The 18,928-nt window shown below is 41.4% G+C and overlaps 1 protein-coding gene across 5 annotated transcripts in view; it reads left to right on the top strand.

Moving 5' to 3' along the window:
* The first annotated feature begins 1,713 nt into the window (after positions 1 to 1,713).
* TSHZ2 (teashirt zinc finger homeobox 2) overlaps positions 1,714 to 18,928 on the top strand; it is a 233,501-nt gene continuing 216,286 nt past the window's right edge. For all 5 annotated transcript variants that reach the window (XM_074843072.1, XM_074843069.1, XM_074843070.1 and 2 more), the window contains exon 1: positions 1,714 to 2,477. In XM_074843072.1, the coding sequence (XP_074699173.1) occupies positions 2,438 to 2,477 (40 nt within the window). In that variant the 5' untranslated portion in view covers positions 1,714 to 2,437. The remainder of the gene's footprint in view (positions 2,478 to 18,928) is intronic.

Here is an 18,928-nt window from a genome sequence, read left to right as displayed (position 1 = left end):
ATTTTACACGTGCTGCATACAGGTATAAGAGGTCTGTGCAATTCCAACTGATTCAAGCAGAGCTGTTCACTTCTGAGTGAGTTATGCTAGGCAGAGTGGAAAAATGAGTATTTTATAGTAGTGTTATCCCATTTTATCTTTCAAACTAAGCATTTGCTTGCACCAATAAATACTTTCAAATTGCTTATAAAAATTGCTAGAGTTCGTACAGGGAAGGCTATAAAATAATTTAAGTGAAATCAGTTAGGTGGACACTTTCATAAACACAACCTTGTATTAGGCTGCTAAATACAAAGGTCACTCAGGGGTCTTCCCGTAGAAACTCATTCCCTGCCCGAGCTGCGGGACTGCGGTTTGCAGATCACCGGTGACACCGGCTATAACACAGCGGCTCTTGCTGGTGCTTCACAACAGAGCCTGATCTAACAGACTGATTTTAGAGGGATGCAAATTATTCCTATTAAACCCAACAGTTGCATTAGAAAGATACAAATACCAAAACAGAAAAAAAAAGTATCTAAGAAGTCAGTTCCACAGCAAACTCCGGCATTAGGCTGCAGAGTATTGCAAAATCGACCTTTAAGAGATACAAATATATCAATTATATGCAATATACACAATTATATGATACAGATTATAGCTGAACATATAGAAATTAACCCATCCTTTCAGTCCCAAAGCACTTTTAAACCCTCAGGGTGGGGGGGTTCCACAGTAGCTGTGGAAAAAATCCTGAAATGACTGAAGGGAGCAGGGGAAGTTCTCCACGTGCCTCGGGGAGCGAAACTCTTCCAGGCTCCAGTGTCACCTGCCCCTCCTCGGCCTGGCAGTTCGTTGGGCTCTCTGAAAGGGTGACAAACGCTGTGTGGTCGGACGGGACATAGATTTGGCTTGCCGTGAGGGTGCAGAAGCACCTGATGGAGATACCTGATTCCCCCCAACTCCAGGTGCCAGGGGGAATTAGGAGGGCAGAGGGTGCTGGAGCCCGACACGCTAACCCTGCGCTCCCGGGCGCGCTGGTGGTGCGGCGCTTCCCTCCCACAAAAGGGCCTCAGATGAAGCCCTGGGTTTCACCCGAACTTCACCAAACTTTGCGTTTACGTCCCACCACGCGGATTCCCCTTGCTGCTCCCACCACGGGGACAGCCGCCAGGGTGAGGGGTAGGATCGTGGAAGACGAAGGGCCCCGGTTCCCCCAGCCCCCAGCTCTCCGCCGGCATCTACCCCGAGGAAGCCGCGGGCGCCCACCAGCCGCTAGTGCGGCAAAACGGCGGGAGCGACGGCCGCGGCCCCCCGCAGCCAGCGCTATTGCCCGAAATCCCCGTTATTCTAGTGAAAACGCCCGTCTACCTGCCCTCCGGGGTGAGACAGGGCGCGGGGCGCGGCCGCCCCGTCCGAGCTCCCCCCGCCCGCGGGGCCGCCCCGTCGCGCAGCGCCCTCCCGAGGGAGCCGGGCTCGGCGGGGTCTCGCGTGGCGGGGAGGGGAGGGGAGGGGGGGCGCGGGGTGGTCTCGGGTGGGGGGGGTGTCGGTCGCGCGTGGGGTCGTGCCGGCGGGTGGTGGCGGGGGGCCCTGTCCCTTTAATAAAGGGCTCCGCCGCCCGTCTGCGCGGAGCGCGGCTCATCCTGTCACCGGGTCGCGGAGGAGGAGTTTGTTAATGTTCAGTTTGCTCAGTGGATCGATGTTTGCTGGCATCGCCTCGCCCTGCCTGTGTGTGTGTGTGTGTGTGTGTGTGTGTGTGCGCGCGCGCGTGTGTGTGCGTGTGTGCCTGTGCGAGTGTGTGTGTGTGTGTGTGTGTGCGTGCGTGCGTGTGTGTGTGTGTGTGTGTGTGTGTGTGTGTGAATACCAGATTTCCTTCCACCCAAAGCCGCCCTGTCCTCTCCCATATCACTCACTGCCTGGCATCTGACAGCACGGAACCTGCAGCGCTCCGCGCACACACACGCACGCACACACACACCACGCACACCCGGGCACCGCTCCGCCATACAGCTCTGCGAGGAGGAGGAGGAGAGGAGAGGAAAGGGAGGAAGCAGCCAGCCCCACAGTCTTTCCAGAGCTGCCTTTTTAATATATACATATCTATTTTGTTATTTATTTATTACCATTCTCTGGCACTGTGGGCGCCTTTCATTTGCTCCTGAGCTTGGATGTTTGAATCAAAGCAAAGCAAGTGTTGCAACAGTTAAAAAAAAAAAAAAAAAAAAAAGCCAACAAAAAAAAAAAAAAAAAAGAGCGAGAAAGAAAGAAACCTAGATCTCTAAAATAAAATAAAAACCAAACAGGTTCCTATCAGTGAAGTGGAAAGGAGGGGGGCAGGGGAGGCTTGAGGGGGGTGTTGGGGAAAGCAGCTCAGAGGCAGAGGCAGAGAAACACGACTCAGGAGCGTCTCAGGGCTCTCGGATCTGGGGACAGAAGTGAGATTGGAGAAAGTAGAGCGATGCCAAGGAGGAAACAGCAAGCACCCAAACGGGCTGCAGGTAAGGAGAAGCCATCCACTTACACAGCCTCTGTCTCTCCACTCCTTCCAATCCTACCCCCCATCTTTATTATTATTTAGGGTCACCCTTGCTTTTCCGGGCTGGATCTTTATTTATTTATCCCCCCTCCCCCTCCCTTTCCCTTCGTAACTCTATGGAGCCAGTTTCATTCCTTATTGCCAAGATCTTTACTCTGACATGGGCTGTCCCCTTCCACCCTCCCGCCGCTCCCACCGCGCTCGGTCCCCGCTGCCTCCTGCTCCGAGCTCCCATCCTGCCCTGGCTAAACTTTTCCCCCCAACTTTCTTCCACTCGGCTCCCCTTCTCCCCCGGCCCCTTTCCCTTACCGAACCGAAAGCAGCCTCCCATTTGCTTCCCGCTTTAGTCTTTTTTTTTTTTTTTTTTTTTCCCCTTTCCTTTCTGATTTTCTTTCCCCCTCCTGGTGGTTTTTGTTTTTAAACCGTGTGTTTCGCGAAGTGGGTCGGTGTGTTTAATCTTTTATTTCGCCGTGTTTCTGGTGGCAATGCTGGCCGGGTGTGTGTGTGTGTGTGTGTGTGCGCGTTGTGTATGCCTGAAATAGTACAGGGACTGTCTCTGCTGATGAACCCGGTGGGGAAGTTCAGCCTTTGATCATCAGTGGTGAAAATTGCAACAGGAAATAAAATGAAACGTTCTGACTGTTAGAAGACAATCCACATTTTCAAATCAAATCCCTCTTTTGTTTTGTAGCTGAGTTTATATCTTTGCACATGCCAAGTGGTTTTGCAATTTTTCATTTTTTTTTAAAAGAAGAAAATAGTTTGCAACTTTGGAAGTGTTTTGTTTTGTCATTTGTAGGGTGTTCTTTTTCTTTTGGGGGCCAAGAAAAAGAAACAGATGAGTGGGCCTGTATAGTAAATCTTTTCAAAGAGTTTTCTTTCAGGCTGCTTAATTGCTTTTTATTTTTTTTTAATAGTGTGGTGGGGTTTTGTTTCTGGGAAGCGCAATATGGAAGTTCATTTTTCTTCTGCCAGACCCACCCACTGAAAAATCAGCTTTCCAGTTGATTGCCAGCTTTGATTTGACATTTGATTGATCACCTGTCATCTTGCTGCCTTTGATCTATTCATTCTTGATATATATCAATAAATCACTCACCATGGTAACCCAAGTGCCAATGACGTAAGGCTTGCCCTCTAGATTCTCTTAGCCAGACATGCACAATTATTATCTTGTTTGGCTTTTAATGTAGGCGGGTTTTTTCCCTTCTTTTTTTCTTTGTGTCCTTCATCAGATTAGTTCTTTAAAGAAAACTAATATTTTATGGTTTTAGTTTAAAAATGGTTTACTATTTTTCCTCCCCCTTCTGAATATTTTCTAGGTGTAACATAACTATATGTGGGACAAAATGTATGGGCAAGTTTAGTGGCATACTTGAATAAACTTTGAAAAGTAGTGCTTGGGATTCATTCAAAGGTAAATGTTATTTCAGAGAAACTGGGACATGCATAACTTTTATAAACTTACAAATTCTGCTGGATTCATATAGGTGTAGGACAATGGTATGCAGGCAGAGTCTTTTGGGACGTGACCAATGAGTGTACCTATTCAGGTTGCCAGTATGATTCCTGGCAAGCAAAGATGCCCTTTAACCATAAATAATAGTTAAGCTAGAAATGCATATATATATATATACACCTATTTGTAAGAACTCTCTGATGAGTTGCTATTACTGTTTTATTCACAAAGGGGTTATATCTGAATAAGACATTAACATTTTCAACTTGCAGGATAAATAGCTATCTTTTCATGGATGCTGATCATCACAGTGACAGTGCTAGAATTGCTCCTTTTTTCTCTCTGTCAGGAGTATGAGGCTTCATTTTATTTTCTTTTCAAAGTAGAATTTTCACTTGGAGTGTGTGTAGTATCTTTTTGTAGAAGGGACACCCTGTTCTTTTTTAGAAACATAGGCTCCAGGGTAAGTAAATTTTTGCGAGCAAAGCCCATTGCTGTTGTTTCCCGGGATTTCCCTGCTGAGAATACAGTAAGATATGCTTTCATTCAGAATGCTACAGTGTTTTTGAGAATCTTAATGATTAGGGAGAAATTTGAATGACCACAATTACATCTTTCCTTCCTTATTGTAAAATGTTCATTGCTCTTCAGTGGTGCATTTCTTTGATTATATTTGTCCTCAGATCAATGTTGTTTCAGGTGAGCAAAATACTGCAAATGCAGTCCAGTTTCATCCAGCATAACTGATTTGGAGTAGGTTTATACATTTGCAATAGTTCTCCTGCTTTGAAGTTGTATTTGTGTGCTTGTGGGGGGTAGGGGGGGTTTCAAACAGCAGACGTGCCTGTTGTGTATAGTTCTTCAAACTGACTTTCATTTTCAGGGATAGCACTGAGGTTCTGGTTTGTATGGTGAAAAATACCTCAAAGTGACAGTAGACAGACTGTGCAATAAGAAATGAATCTCTCATCAAGGCTGATAGCAAAGCTCCTTATTCCTTTTATTTAAAGGAGTTAATACATTATATATTACTTAATTTTCACTTTTATTTATTTTTCGTTGTGCAAGTTCAAAGGTATCAGTTGCACTGCATTTTGTCTTGATGGCAGCAGAGATATTGAAGAGAAGTTTGCAACTTTTAGCTTCTTTAGATAGTTCACCTCCAACAGAAGAAAAATGATAAGCCTTATGATTCTGGACATGCCTGCTTTTGTCATTGCTTAAAATTAAATACTATGCACAACTGTAAATAATTACTACCATGCACTGACTTTGAAAGCAGGTTTCTAGTTTGATTAATGAATAATGTAAAGGTTAGAGAGAACCAGCGAGTGAATCAGAAGTGAAGTCCTGCTGCTAGATGAAAATCTATCTAGAGAAATATACATGGCAATTTTGTCCTTTTCTATTATTAATTTTAAGCCTTGTATTCCTAAGAAATATATTACAGACCATTGTAATGAAACAAGGTAGTGTAATTGGATAAATGGGGCACTATTTATGTTTGATGATGGGGATTTTTGATCTCAGATTACACTTTTAAAGACACTTTATTTCACATCAACACCGAAACTATGTCAAATGCATTTTGATCTTTCCAGGGCCGAATCTTTTTTGAATCGTCATTCCTTTTTGAGCTCGACATTTCCATTTCGATAATTCTTGAAGCAGATAGTTACAGCTCTTTGTATCGGTGCCTGCTTTAGTATCATACTTCTGTTTACAATAAACAACCCATTTGTGTTGTAGCTTTCACCCAAGTGAATCACAAAGGGCTTTACAAACTATGGGCCTAATTCTTCTCTTGCTCAGGTGCAAATCAAAAATAGCTTTACTAGCAGCATCAGTGCAGTTGCAGTGAGTACTGTCTGCTCCTGCGAGTAAGAAGAGACTCAGGCCCAGAAAGTACTTCATTCTTCAATGAAATGCAGCCACCTCTGGGGTAGAAGTCTTGTAACGATTCCATAACAAATGGTAATATATTAACAGAAGGGTGGAAGAAGGGTGGGAGCAAAGCAGAATTGCTATTCAGTTTTTATTCCTAGGGGTATGAAATAGCTTTCAAACACAATTTCACTGGATTAAACTCTCCTTTCCCCTGCAGCTTGTTTAAATGTGCATATTTTATTTTGTGATCATGAATTGCTAGTTTGCTTTTTTAAAGCCTGCAAAGAGGAATCTGGACTTTACGCCTTTTCCGACTGCAATTTTGTATTTCTTCTTTTCTTTCTCTCTCAGCTCCAGTAGGCTAAGAACCAAAGCTTGGGAAAAGTACAGCAGAAACAGATATCAGTCGCATTTATTTTGTTTATTGGAGCTGTAGAATAACACAGTTTTGTTTTTGGAAGAGTCCTCATAGAGCAGTAAACAGAAGACGGTTAGCAGTCGGTACTTTAAAGCAGCAGTTTGCACCTTAGTAGTAAAAGGTTATTTAAAACAGAAACATATTTAGAAAGTGAAATTCTGCAGAGAGCAGCGTAAATGACCAGCTCGGTCCAGTATGTATATTTCTGTGATGAAAGGAAGCGATATATACATGTATTAATAGCCAAGAGCATTGTGGCTTTTCGAGTATTTTTTGTATCCTTTATTATAGGGGCAATAGAAGCAGGTTCAAGCAAGCAGTACTGAATGAAACTGTAGAAATGGCAGCACTGCTTTGTTTAAACATCCTCCAGAAAAGCAAGTGCACATCAAAACCACCTAAACAGCTCATGCCTCAGAACCTTTCAGTTACTGTGCACATCACGATGCTGACAGATGACAAAAAAGCCAAGGTGTTCACAAACAAGAGGAGCCTTTAAATCCTGGTTAATTAAATATATTCCAAAATAGGTACTTTTGCAACTAAAGAGGCACCAAAATTAGTCGCCATCTGCGTTAAATTCTGGAATCGGCTACTAAGCCCAAAGCTGCTATGTAATTTTTTCCCATGTCAAAACTCAGGCCTGAATGGGACAATTTGAAATCACGTTCAGTTTAGTTACTGTTTCCTTATTTCAATTTTCCTCTCATATATCAAAGCACAGTATATTATCACTATATGAAGAGTGGGACTCACCAAGAGTTCAGCCCCTGTGACTGTGAAATAAAAGATGTTTCCATCAGTAAATGACACAATTTTATAACACTTTTAAAAACATGTTCATTGTCAGAAATTCTTTTCCATAAATTCTCTCCCTTTTCTGTGCTCTCTAATTAAAAAGCCCATTTTCTTCAAAACGGCAGGATTTTGGTATTTCCTCCCGGAGCATTCTCCTCCTGATTTTTGCTCTCATTAGTAGCACCCACCTCAAGTAACTGTTTCCCCTAGAAGAGGTCCCTGGAGTTCCTCCGTAGCACAGGGCCAGGGTGAGCCTTTCTCCCGTCATTTTACTTCCCATCCCGATGAGGACATCACTCCCAGAGAGCAACTCCAGACTCGCGGAAAAAAAAAAAGCTGTCAGTTGCTGTGGCTGCAATTCCCAACTTAGCAGCAGCAGAGGGAATGGAACTGTACTCTATCAATTACAGTTGGAACCAGAGGCTAAACACTTATTGTGTTAAGCTATTGTGCAGATCTTAAGAGCTCAAATGTAAAAAAAATATCATGTCAGCTAGTGGAGGGGAGAATAAGGCCTGGTTCTTCTACTGGATGACGTATTATTATCAAATGCGAAGTAAAATTATTCAAAATACATTTGATGCCTCTCGGGTTGAGACATATGCATACCATATTATGCCTTAAAAAAGGGGGATCCTACTGACTTTACTGCTAGAGTAAGCCTTTGTTTTTCCCTCTTCTCTGCAAAATGAAAATATTTGTGAAGTTTTACCTCTAAAGCGTGCTCATGCAAGCAGAGAGACATTTTCATCTGTCTCTGAATCTGATACAGGAGTCAATTGGAAACACATTACACTCTCAGCTGAAGTCTTACATTTCATTTGTGCAAGAGCAGTGATTTTTCATTACCTATTTAATTACAATAATTTACATGAGAGTGGGTCCAGTTCTGCAGCTCTTACTCAGCACTTTGCTTCAATGGGTAACTGGCCTGTTTAAAGACTGTCTATGTAAGACTGGGCCGTTTAGCTACAAAATTAAATATACATGTTTCTGTAGTAATGTTTTGCCTCTGAAAATGGACCAGATTCTACCATTAAGCTTTAAATCTAGGAAGAGTTCTGCTTGTAGCTTGTGTTACTAATGGTTGGATGCTATTCTTTTCTAAAGTCTGTATGACTGAGATGTTTTGCTTGCTCGGCTAACTTCACTTCTCAAGTATGTTTCCACTCTCTGTGTTAATTATCGAACACTGTTTCTTGGTACCGGTAGATGATACGATCTTTTAAAGAACCCTTTTTTAATGTGCAGTGTTAACGTTGTGCACTGTTGTGCACATGAGCAGCAGCTCTCAAGTAAATGCATGAAGACGCTTTTGCAAATCGGAAGCCTAAAAGTTCTGTGTAGTTTTAGGGACTAAAATCAGTTCTTTCTCATTAAGGTGAGCTCTCACTGGAGGCTGTTGGATCTTGGCACCGAGTCTTTTTTACCATGTTATAATAACGGCTTCTGCAACTCAGAAATACCTTGACAGCGAACCGTGTATTTTTTAAGGTTTCAAGGAGAAACGCATCATAGAAGCACACTGTTTCCCATTAGATTTACACATCCCTCTTTAACTGTTGCTGGCTTTTCATCCGTTACCTTGTGAGGCTTTTCAGGCAAAAAGAAGTGGAAAAACTGGTCTTATGATCTAAGTGTTGCATTAAGTGTTTCATTTAGAAAAATGAAGAGAATCTTTGTTTCCCTAAAAGAAATGTTTTCCCCCTTTGCCTTAGGAAAGAGAAAGTCACAACAATAGCTTCAAAATGACAGGGTTCGATTGTGAAAAATACATAGTTTATAACGTGCAGTGCCTGATGGTCCCAGGTATTGGTACAATTCCACAGTTAAATAGAACAAACAGTCTTAAATGTATTGGAAACAGATCCTCTTCAGGTATGCACACATACATACCTGCAAAAAGGAGAGACGAGCGCCTGCCTGGGAGAGGGATGCACCGTTCTTATTGACAGAAACTGGAAAGCTCAGTTGTTTAGAGCAGTTTTTGATTATTCCACAAATATTTGGCCAAATGTTAAAACTCATGTGATGTTAGGAGTTGTGTCCACCGAACATCTTTTGTTAGTGTTTATTTTCTGTAAACCTCCAGCTCCTGGAGTCTGGTGATTATGCAAATGCCCAATATGCATTTTAAAAGGAAAATTTATTTTAAACTCCTTGCTATGGAGAACTAAAGACCTTGAAAACATGCAGCCTAGAAGTTCTTATGCCAAGAGAAAAATGTGATGATCCTCAAAGTGACTGGTTTTAACATCTCATAATTTTCAGCTAGTCTCATGATTTTTTAGGTTGTACTTTGTGATTTTTGAATAAACAAGATTGGCAATATTGCTTTTGTCTGATTCTGATGATGAACTGGTGTATGTGTCTGTATATATAATTATATACACACACATAATACCAGTAAACAAAATACATAGCATAATGATGGAGTGGAGTTACGTGAATAGTAGCTCTGAATTTGTATTGCTATAAACAAAGCAGTTTTGAGAGATCAGACCATCGGTTCTCGAGGAGTGGCTTTCAATTGAAGTTTTGTGCAGAATGTTTTTAGTGGCAATTAAATCTAGAAAGTTAATAGCCAGTAACTGTTCTTTAAAGTCTAAACACTTGCAAGACCTATGAGGAATGCACAGCCTACCTTTTTTTCAGATATAATCAGGCTCAACTTTATTGAAAAAAAATTTACAACTAGCAACATTAATGCTGTATTTTTATTGTACTAAAGCAAATGAGATGCTGACTTCTTTCTTTCATCTCCATGGCTTGTTTCTATTATAGCTATATCTTATTCCTTTCTGTGTCTTTTCTCCCTGTGTTTGGTAAACTGCTATCGTCTAATGATACTGAGGCTCATTAAAGTTACTCACGATGCTAAAGAGACTATGGGAAGCATCCTTGGCTCTAGATGGCTATAGAAAAGCAAAACTACTGAGTGTATGGGGAAAAGTAATCCAGATCAACCCTTCCATTCCCATTTTAGGAAACCCTTAAAATTGATAGGTCAAACAAGAAGAAAAAACTTGCAGGAAGGACTGTGTACTGGGAAGAACAGGCCATTTTTAATACACATCCCTACCTGACAAAGATAAAAAGCAATAAAGTTTTAAGGGGCTTTCTGGCTCTTCCGGCATCTCTCTCAAAATGCTCATTTAATTGAAAAGCCTGTTGTGCTTGTTTTTATGCATATAAAAGAGAAAAGGGGCAATTTTGCACAAGGCCTAATATTCCAGCACAATATAATCAGAACTCTTTCTGGTTGCTTTTTAAGTCTCTCTGTTCATATAAAATTAAGACCCACTTATCTTAAATTGTAGTAAATCTCATTCAATATTGCTTTCATAACTTAAAAAATGCTGTTACATATTCCCAAAGCAACTTTGCTGAAGTGATATTTGGTCTGTTTATGTGGAGTCAGTGCAGAATTTCTATTGAAATAGGAGCAGCACACGGTTCTTGTTTTTAATGAAAATAATTAAATTCTCTGGAATACCTTGATAGCAAAGATTTTTTCTAGTGAAACTCTGCTTAGAGGAGATTGGAATGAAAATCTGCACATTGGTGCAGTTTGGTATGTGCAGACAACAAGCCTGTTTCTATCACTCACCCTCCCCTTGGACAGAAGGAATTTTTTTTTGGTAGAAAGATTTTACTCTGAATTTTCCATATATAAATAATTTTGTGTGAATTACACTGGGAATCACCACCACAATTCATAAGGCCTGCAATTTTCTTTGTATGTATAGGAAGAATTCATTTACTTCCTGCAGCGTGAGTGGACTTCACGGAAAAAAGCTGGATCTTTTCACGATGTACAATTTTGTATTGAAGAAACATAACCTTATGCTAGCTGGTATATTGGTCTACCAAAATTAATTTTTTTATGTGTTTTTCAGCCATGTCATAACATTTATAAGCCCAGTACAAGTAGCATTAAATTAGCATGTGAAAGGAGAAGGAAGCTAAGTAGTTATATTGATCATCTGTAGCATTAAATCCTAAAAAAAATTAAAAGCTTTCTAGTGCTTTTGATTAGCTGCATGGTTCCTGCTCATATATGTGTGCTTTGTTAGGAAACGGAGTAATATTTCTTCACACTTAGCACCTTTCTTCCAAGGATTTCTTACTAATGCTATGTACTCCTCAGAATAACCCTGGTGAAGTAGAACATTTTTTCCCCATTTTACAGAAAGGCAAATTGAAGCCAGGAGGTATTAGCTGATTTGCTCAAGGTCAAACAGCATTTGCTCCTAATTCCCTGCTCTAGGTACTAGATCACATTTCTATCGTCGGCGCACTTCCAGGAGTGAAAGCTGGGCTGGAGGCTGAAGGCATCCACATGCCTGCTGCTGGGGTGAGAAGAGGGAGCAGCCCAGCTGGGGCACCAGGGAAGTGGCCGTGGAGAGGAGCTGGAAAAGCAGTTTCATCCCTTCCATGCAACTCCCCATGGTGGAGGAGGCAGCACTTTGCTGGTGTCCAGGAGCTCCCAAAAGTGGGAGGACTCAGAGAAAGCAGAGCTCTGTTAACTCTATTAACAAGCCGAGGGAGCTTTACTAGGCAATAGTTTTAGGCAGAATAATTTAAGTCTTTTACTATCCCTAAATTATCCTCAGATGCATTTTTGGTCAGTGATAAGTTTCAGGACCACAGAATTTGGTTACGGTTACTTTTCCCCCTATATACTGTTCTACATTTCTTTGTCAGACCTGGGATCTAGCTTCGTACTTCTGACAGTGTATAATGCATTGCCCCAAGAAATAAGAAAAACCTGGTCTAATTGCAACTAAACAGGACATACACATTTTTCCTCCACCCAGACTGCCAGAGGCAGTTGGAAATCTCTGGTAATAGAGTTTGAGGCTCTGATTTTTGTAAGTCAGCTTCTAATGTTAAGGGTCTAAATCCTTACATGGGCATCTAAAGAGAAACCTGAATTTTCAAAAGCTTTTAGCACCAAGCGGTTCCCATGGACCTTCCTCAGTTCCCTCTCTTGTGTAAACTGGAATTGTTAAGCCTCGATCAAGGGCAGTGTTGTTTTTCTAAAGTGGGGATGTATGTATTACCTATAGAAGAAATATGATGCAAGTAATAGCCAATGGATTCATTAAGGATTGTTTATGTTTATTTTCACACCATATTACCTTTCAGGAATGGTCGTTTCAGCCATTATATTGACAGGAACTCAGAATAAATCTTAGGTAATATGGGGCTAATCTGCCATACCTGGGAGACCACCTGCTACCCTCTCGAACAGAGGCCAGATCGTTCGGTGCTGAATCACCAGGTAGGGCTTTCTTCTCTGGAGCTGGGGACTTGGGAAGCTCTCCCATGGCTCCTTTTCATGTGGAAATTAATGCTTGCCTCTATTTCTGAATAGTGGGTTATTAGAGTTCGTATGCAAATTCCCAGGATGGGAATTTGTCTCTGTTTGATAATTGATACAATAATATATATTTTTAGTGGTCCAAAGTCCTTGAGCTTGAGCCTTGTACATGTAATTTATGTTTATTTCTTACTGTTATTAACTGTAATTTAGTTGTTGGTGCCTTTCATTGCCTTAGATTGAAGGGAGTGCCTCTATCCCATTGCCCCTTCATAAACAATGCCCTTTTAGGGTTCCTTATGCTGTATCCTTGCCCAGACATTTCCTAGCCTGTCAAATACTGTCATTTTATTCCTTACAGATCATTCACAGTACGTCTCCTGTTGCACACACAAATAAGGAACAAATGCAATCAGGATGCATCATCGTTTAGCATAACAAATAAAAGCCGATCTGTGCAGATTTCCCTTAAAGCGTCTCTTAATATGTATTGTCAAAATGTCTGAAGATGTCTTTTACTCATAAGCGTTTAATTATTTGTGACAATTAAACTAATATTCAGAGCAGGAAAAAAATTAGGGTATTAAATATTTTCTCTTGTCAAAAGCTAACAAAATGTCACCTGACATAGCAAACTCCTTAAATTTTGTATTTCAAACATACCTGATAACTGAAAAAGCACTTGAACAAAATTATGGGGCCCCATTGCACAGTCCTGGATTTTGTATTGAATTTGAAGAAATTGCATTTTTAAAACTAGACCAGAATTTAAGGACACATCATTAAAGCATGTATCAGTAATCAGCAGCTGAATACTTGATGATTAAAGAGGAGTTTCTATCAATTTTTAAGTCTGTGCTGAAATTTACAGCCAAGGGCCCCTCTCACAATCAGGGACTCAGACCTGAGTTTTGTAGCTTCGGCTGGTTATTGTTTTACTTGTGCATGAGAAAAAAACAGCTCAAATAACACAGAGCAAGTCATCAACCTTTTCTGTGTTCGGAATTATAGATTTATTTTGTTGGTTTTGTCTGATGATCCCTCTAGCTGGATGGATTGTTTGAACTGGAGAGGCAACATGCTGTGGATGGGGCAGAACAAGTCACCAACAGTGCTGCTCAGGGCTCAGCGCCTTCACCTGCCTGGCAGCCCTTTAATGTGGTAAAAGTTCAGCTATGTGATAACGAAAAGGGGGGAAAACCAGGGAAGATCTTGAAAAGAACAGAAAACCAGCAGAGGCCTTGAGAGCCGTGTTGTATGGATGCTAGAGTCCTGCATAGCCCAGGCATGGCAACAATAACATCTGTATAATGAGCTCAACAGTTCCTATAGTCCAGATTGTTCGGGGTTTTCTATTGAGAGGTTTGATTTCTACTGGTTCTAATGTTTCCAGTTCTGAGCTGCTCAGAGCAACCATTTCCATTATCAAAATCTGTGTTTCCTTAAAATGTTCTTCCTGTAATTTACGGTAGGATGTTATTTGGCAAAAAATTAAGAGACGTACATCAGGGTTTATTTCAAAGCTGTGGGACCACTGTGCTTTCTGGCAGTGACGTGAACATTTTTCAGAGATATCTTCTGCTTTCGCTGAGAAAATCCACCCAAATTTGTCTGACTTATGAAGTCTAAAAGTTGCTGTTGCCAAAGAATTTTTAGAAGGTGACACAGCATTCTCCGACGTGCCATCTCCACCACGCATGCTCTGTTCTCGGTTTCTCTTTTTCAATTACATTCCCTTAAAATATGTTTTAGCTGAGGATAAGTAGGACAATTGCTTTCCCTGCTGCAGGGGCAGTGATGGGTCTGAGTAGTCAAAGGAGAATGAGGAAATGGTCTGTATTGGCCCTGAGATGGGAAGCAGGGAAATTTAGGAAGCAGACCATGGGTAAGGACAGGAGCAGAAAGTGTAAAATTATCAAATATCTGTAGAGAATGGTGGTAAAAATGTATACTTTACTCTATTGCCTGGTCAATGTAGAGCATGATATTCAGCATTAGCTCTTTGCAGTGAATGCATCCAACAGTTTCTGACTAGATTAAGACCTGGGTGGAAATAAGTGTGGTTCCACATGTGCAGTTCCTAGCTTCCTCAGCTTGCTTTTTCAAAAGCCTGGCTGGGCCCTGGCTTCATGGCAGGCAGGGGATGGATGTATGCAGGAAATTAATCTGCCTCAGCTGGGAAAACAGGTACCATCTGTAGGGCCGCTGCTGTGGGAGTGCAGAGCGTGAGGAGCCTCCAGGCTGCGGAGGGGCCCAGCCTCTGAGGTGGGCGCTCAGACCCAGAGGACCTTCTTCTGTGAGGAAAAAGTAGAAAACTTCACTTAAAATTTGCCCCCTCGTCTGTTAATTGGCAGTGGCGACGTCCTGTCCCGGAGGCATTGTGCAGGCAATTCAGGAGCAGTTGCGAGGCTGGTGTGAAACACCACTGAAATGAGGAAAATCTGAATTTTCTGCTAGGAGCCTGGAGGAGACGCGGGCAGCAAGGCTTGGGGCCACACCTTGGCTGGCAAGAATTAAACAGATGTATGGAAGAGTTCAGGCAGCACACTGAGAGGTTTGTGGAAGCCATATAGGATGTATAATAATATACATATAGGGCAGTTGCGAGATGTCAGTGTGTTGAGCTGCAGGAGCTGCCTGGTCAGCAGGCTGGGGTGGCGTGGGCCTGAGGGAGCACAGGTAGGCCGGAACAAAGCGTGGAAATTACTGTCGGTTAAGTGGCTGTTGTACAAAAGCAAGCAGCTCAGAGAAAATACAAAGACTAATGCCAGGAGTTTCAACCACAGATATCTGTTTAGATAAAAAGGGCCTGTTAGTCTGAGATCTCTTCTCATGCCGCAACATGCAAATTGCAAAGGGCTGATCCCTGTGTCGCTGTGTGAGTAACTGCCATTTACTTCAGCAGGCACTGGGCCCTTGCGGCTCCGACTTTGGTTTTACTTGGGGCAGGGGTTTTTATTTTATTTTATTTGCTGCCCTGTGGGAGATTTTTCACAGAAATCAAATATTTCTGTCTGGAAATCAGGGACAAAACTTGAACCGGGATCAGCGAGAATGGAGCAGGTTGCCTTCAGGATATTGTACAGTTTTTTGTCACCTCCAAAATTTGTACATTAAATAACTAAAATCCTGGGAATGTTAATCTAGAAAACAGTCACCCTTGCATTACTCTTTTGCTGTTTCTGTGAACTTATTAGAAATTTTATAAACTTGTGATGTGGGTTAAATAGACTTAAATCATTCAGAGAAATGTTTGTGGAGGGGGCAGAGCTATGTTATGATGCCATCAACATCTGAGTTTCCACTTGTTTGGATTAGGGGCATTTTACCATAATCATTCCCAAACATCTCTGCTAAAATCCCTTCTTTCGTTTTTTATCACCTTGAAGGTATAGCCAGGCAGGTTTTCAATTTGTGTGTGTGTGTGTGTGTGTTAGGCTAAAGTGCTGAAATTTGTTGTTAGAACGAGTATACAAACAGTCTCATTTTTATATTTGTCCTCTTTTGTTATAATTGTTTGGAAACATTTTGATTCAGTTAAAATACACTATTTTCAATATACAAACTACATACAAGGGAACAAGGGAGTGATTATGAGTTTCTCCAAGGAAATAAGCATGTCTTAGCCATCATCCTACAACTGGGGAAGTTCTAATACATGACATCTATATAATTTAACCTAATAATTTTTTTTTTACAGTGATGTAATGGGGAGAGTGACCTGGACTTTGTAAAAGTTCCCCTACTTACTACATATTCCCAAGGGCAATGTAACATTCTAGACAGTGTTTTATATGCCCTGATTAAAATGTAACATATTTTTGCATTTCCTGTGCAGTGACCTGTTAGTGCTCATAGACAGAACACTTAAAGAACAGTTACAAGGAGACATTTCCAAATGTGCCTAATGTGCGCGAGTTTTTATAACATTCTTATTTCATTTGAAATTGCAGCTACAGCAGGAACCATTCAGACGGCGCATTGATTTAACTTTTTAATCCACTGTTTTGCTATGTCAAGTAAAATAAATGTTTGTTTTTAGCTCCGTTTTTTTGCATTGCTAAAACTCGTAACTACTTGCTTTAAGCTTGGGATTCTAAAGGGAGCTACATTATCTGAGATTTAAAGCTTGCTTTTTGTAGCTGCTTTCTCACAACTCCCCCAAGAAAAAAAAAAATACAAAAGTACAACTTTAGCAAAAAGGGCTTTTATATCTCTATCAATTATAGAAACACCAGCTGCAGTAGATTACAAATGTGTTTGGCTGATTGTGATGTTGTGTGGGGAAAACTGTCACAAGGAGCTGGATTCTGTTCTCCCCGACACCACCGGGATGTTGCACAGCTCCCCGGGCTGCAGCCGGCACTTCTGTCAAAGCTGCAGTGGGCAAGAGCAGGATCTGGCTCTGAGATTGCCAAATTGCATCCTGCCAAATCTAGCTCTGTACTTGTGCACACGTCCTGGCGCTAGGAAAAAATATGGAGCTGTTGAATGTGAACACAAGTGCTAACCGTGTGTCATTGTGTCTGCATGTGTTTTTCTGTGAGCTGAAGCAAAAGCCACACCAATATGTCTGCAATCTGGATCAGAAACCTCTGGGGAGAATCATTCCACTTATTGTTGTTCTTGTTTTTGATATCCAAGATATTTGTTTACTTTTACTTTCTTGAAGAACAAAGCAGGGGGAAAAGGCACCACAGAACAAAAATTATTTGACCAGCTCATAAAGGTAAAGTAGCTGGAAGTCATGAAGAAAGAAATATGATAGCAAGACAGCAATGCAAGATGGGCAATTTAGCATTTCTGGTGGTGTTGAGCTCAGGAGAAATTAATGTATCAAAGTGTGTGTGGGTCATATCACTCCACTAATATCCTGGGGTAAAAGGGTAACAACATAAGGGCTTTCAGTTAGTTGTGTCTTGGTTACCGTTTCATTCACCTTACTGTGCTTTGGGTGTCTCTGAGAGGAGGTGGTTGGGCCCTGGTTTATTTTAACAAAGAGAAACTGACATAGCAAAGTTCTGTGTATACTTTACAGAGAAAATGCAATTTTCTATTTTCATTTAATCCCAGGAATGTTGGCATTTTCCAGGCTGTCAAACAAATGAGTGCACTGGAGGACAGTTAGATGTGTCTGTCTAGTTCATCTATCTAATCTAGCTCATTTCTAATGTGCCCATCACCATGGTGTCTAGGCCAAAAGTATCTGCCCTGATTTTGCTTTTTGTCTTTATTGGCTGTGGTAACTTAATTGAGTCCTAAGAGCTTTCAGATTCATCTGCGAAAATAATAACAAAAACATTATTAGAATAATGATTCGGTTTTGTACTCTTACTCAGAATTTCCCCTTTCTCTTTTGAGTGTTTTTGGCTAGTTGATTATTGTTGCCTTATCTAGAAGAGGTTATATTTTAGAGGTGTTGTATTAAATTGGAGTTTTACCTGAGTCATCAGTGACTCAAAACTTCATTTGGCTTCTAAAGTGAATTCACTCATGTCCTCTAACTTCCTTCTGCTTTTCTCTGCAGAAGCTGACTTCATTTAATAAACCACCCAGTTTAGCAGCTGCATCTGTTCTGTGACCCTTTGCCATATAAAACATAGGTAAAGGCAATAAAAAGTAATAGAAATTGTGGCTTCAAAAATTATATCTTCATTTGGAAGCCCTGGTTTCTGTTAAATTTAATTACTCCTCTCTTTGCCAATTAGGTAAAAATGCATCGTAAGACATAAGTGAGCAGTTTTTCAAAAGCAGAGGCCCGAAGTCCGTGCTAAGGGGAAAAAAACTCCTGCTGTTGATTTGCTGTATCTGTGCACGTGGTTATCACGATCTGCATGCACACATGGAGACAATGTGCTGCACTGGGGCACCATGGTGCTGCCAGCATGCACTGTCATCCCGTCAGTGTGAGTGGTCACGGTAATTTTAGAAACATGTCTGCCAGGCATGCAGTGGCATCTGCACGGTTCTGTGCCACCTTCTGCTTTTGAAAAATGCGGCCTAAGCAGTAATCAGTCCACAGAAGTCAATAAACTCTCGTGTTGAAGAGGCCGAGTAACCAGCATGATGCTCACTGAGGGAGAGTTCACTGAAAATGCTGCAAATGTAGCTTTCTCAGCTATGATTGAATTTGATCTCAACTGCACAGTTACATACAGCCCCTTTTCTACTCCTCTCCTACGTGTGTTGAAAGTGTCTTTATAAACCTACCCCTCAAAGATAATTTCATTGAGAGCCAGACGTTTCATACGTGACAGTGATTTCTAATCCCATCTGGACTGGCAGATCGCAGATTCCCAGCCCGTGGCCTCGGCATGTAACGTGAGTTCACACAAACACAGTAAACCATCACTCTGGCTGTTTGGTTAGTCCTGGAGTGATTGAGTAAGAGATGGATTACTCTTTGCAAGATTTAATTTCATCTTCCAGGTATTTGCAGTGGACCAAAGTATGGACATGATTACATTTCACAGGTTTTTCTGTGATTTAGAACAAAAATTATTAGCAGAGCTTGCTCAGCAAGGA

The sequence above is a fragment of the Strix aluco genome, chromosome 17 (genome assembly GCF_031877795.1).
Source record: "Strix aluco isolate bStrAlu1 chromosome 17, bStrAlu1.hap1, whole genome shotgun sequence".
NCBI classification, from domain to species: Eukaryota; Metazoa; Chordata; class Aves; order Strigiformes; family Strigidae; genus Strix; species Strix aluco.
The sequence above is the reverse complement of the archived record's forward strand: the minus strand, read 5'-3'. Positions and strand labels throughout refer to the sequence as shown.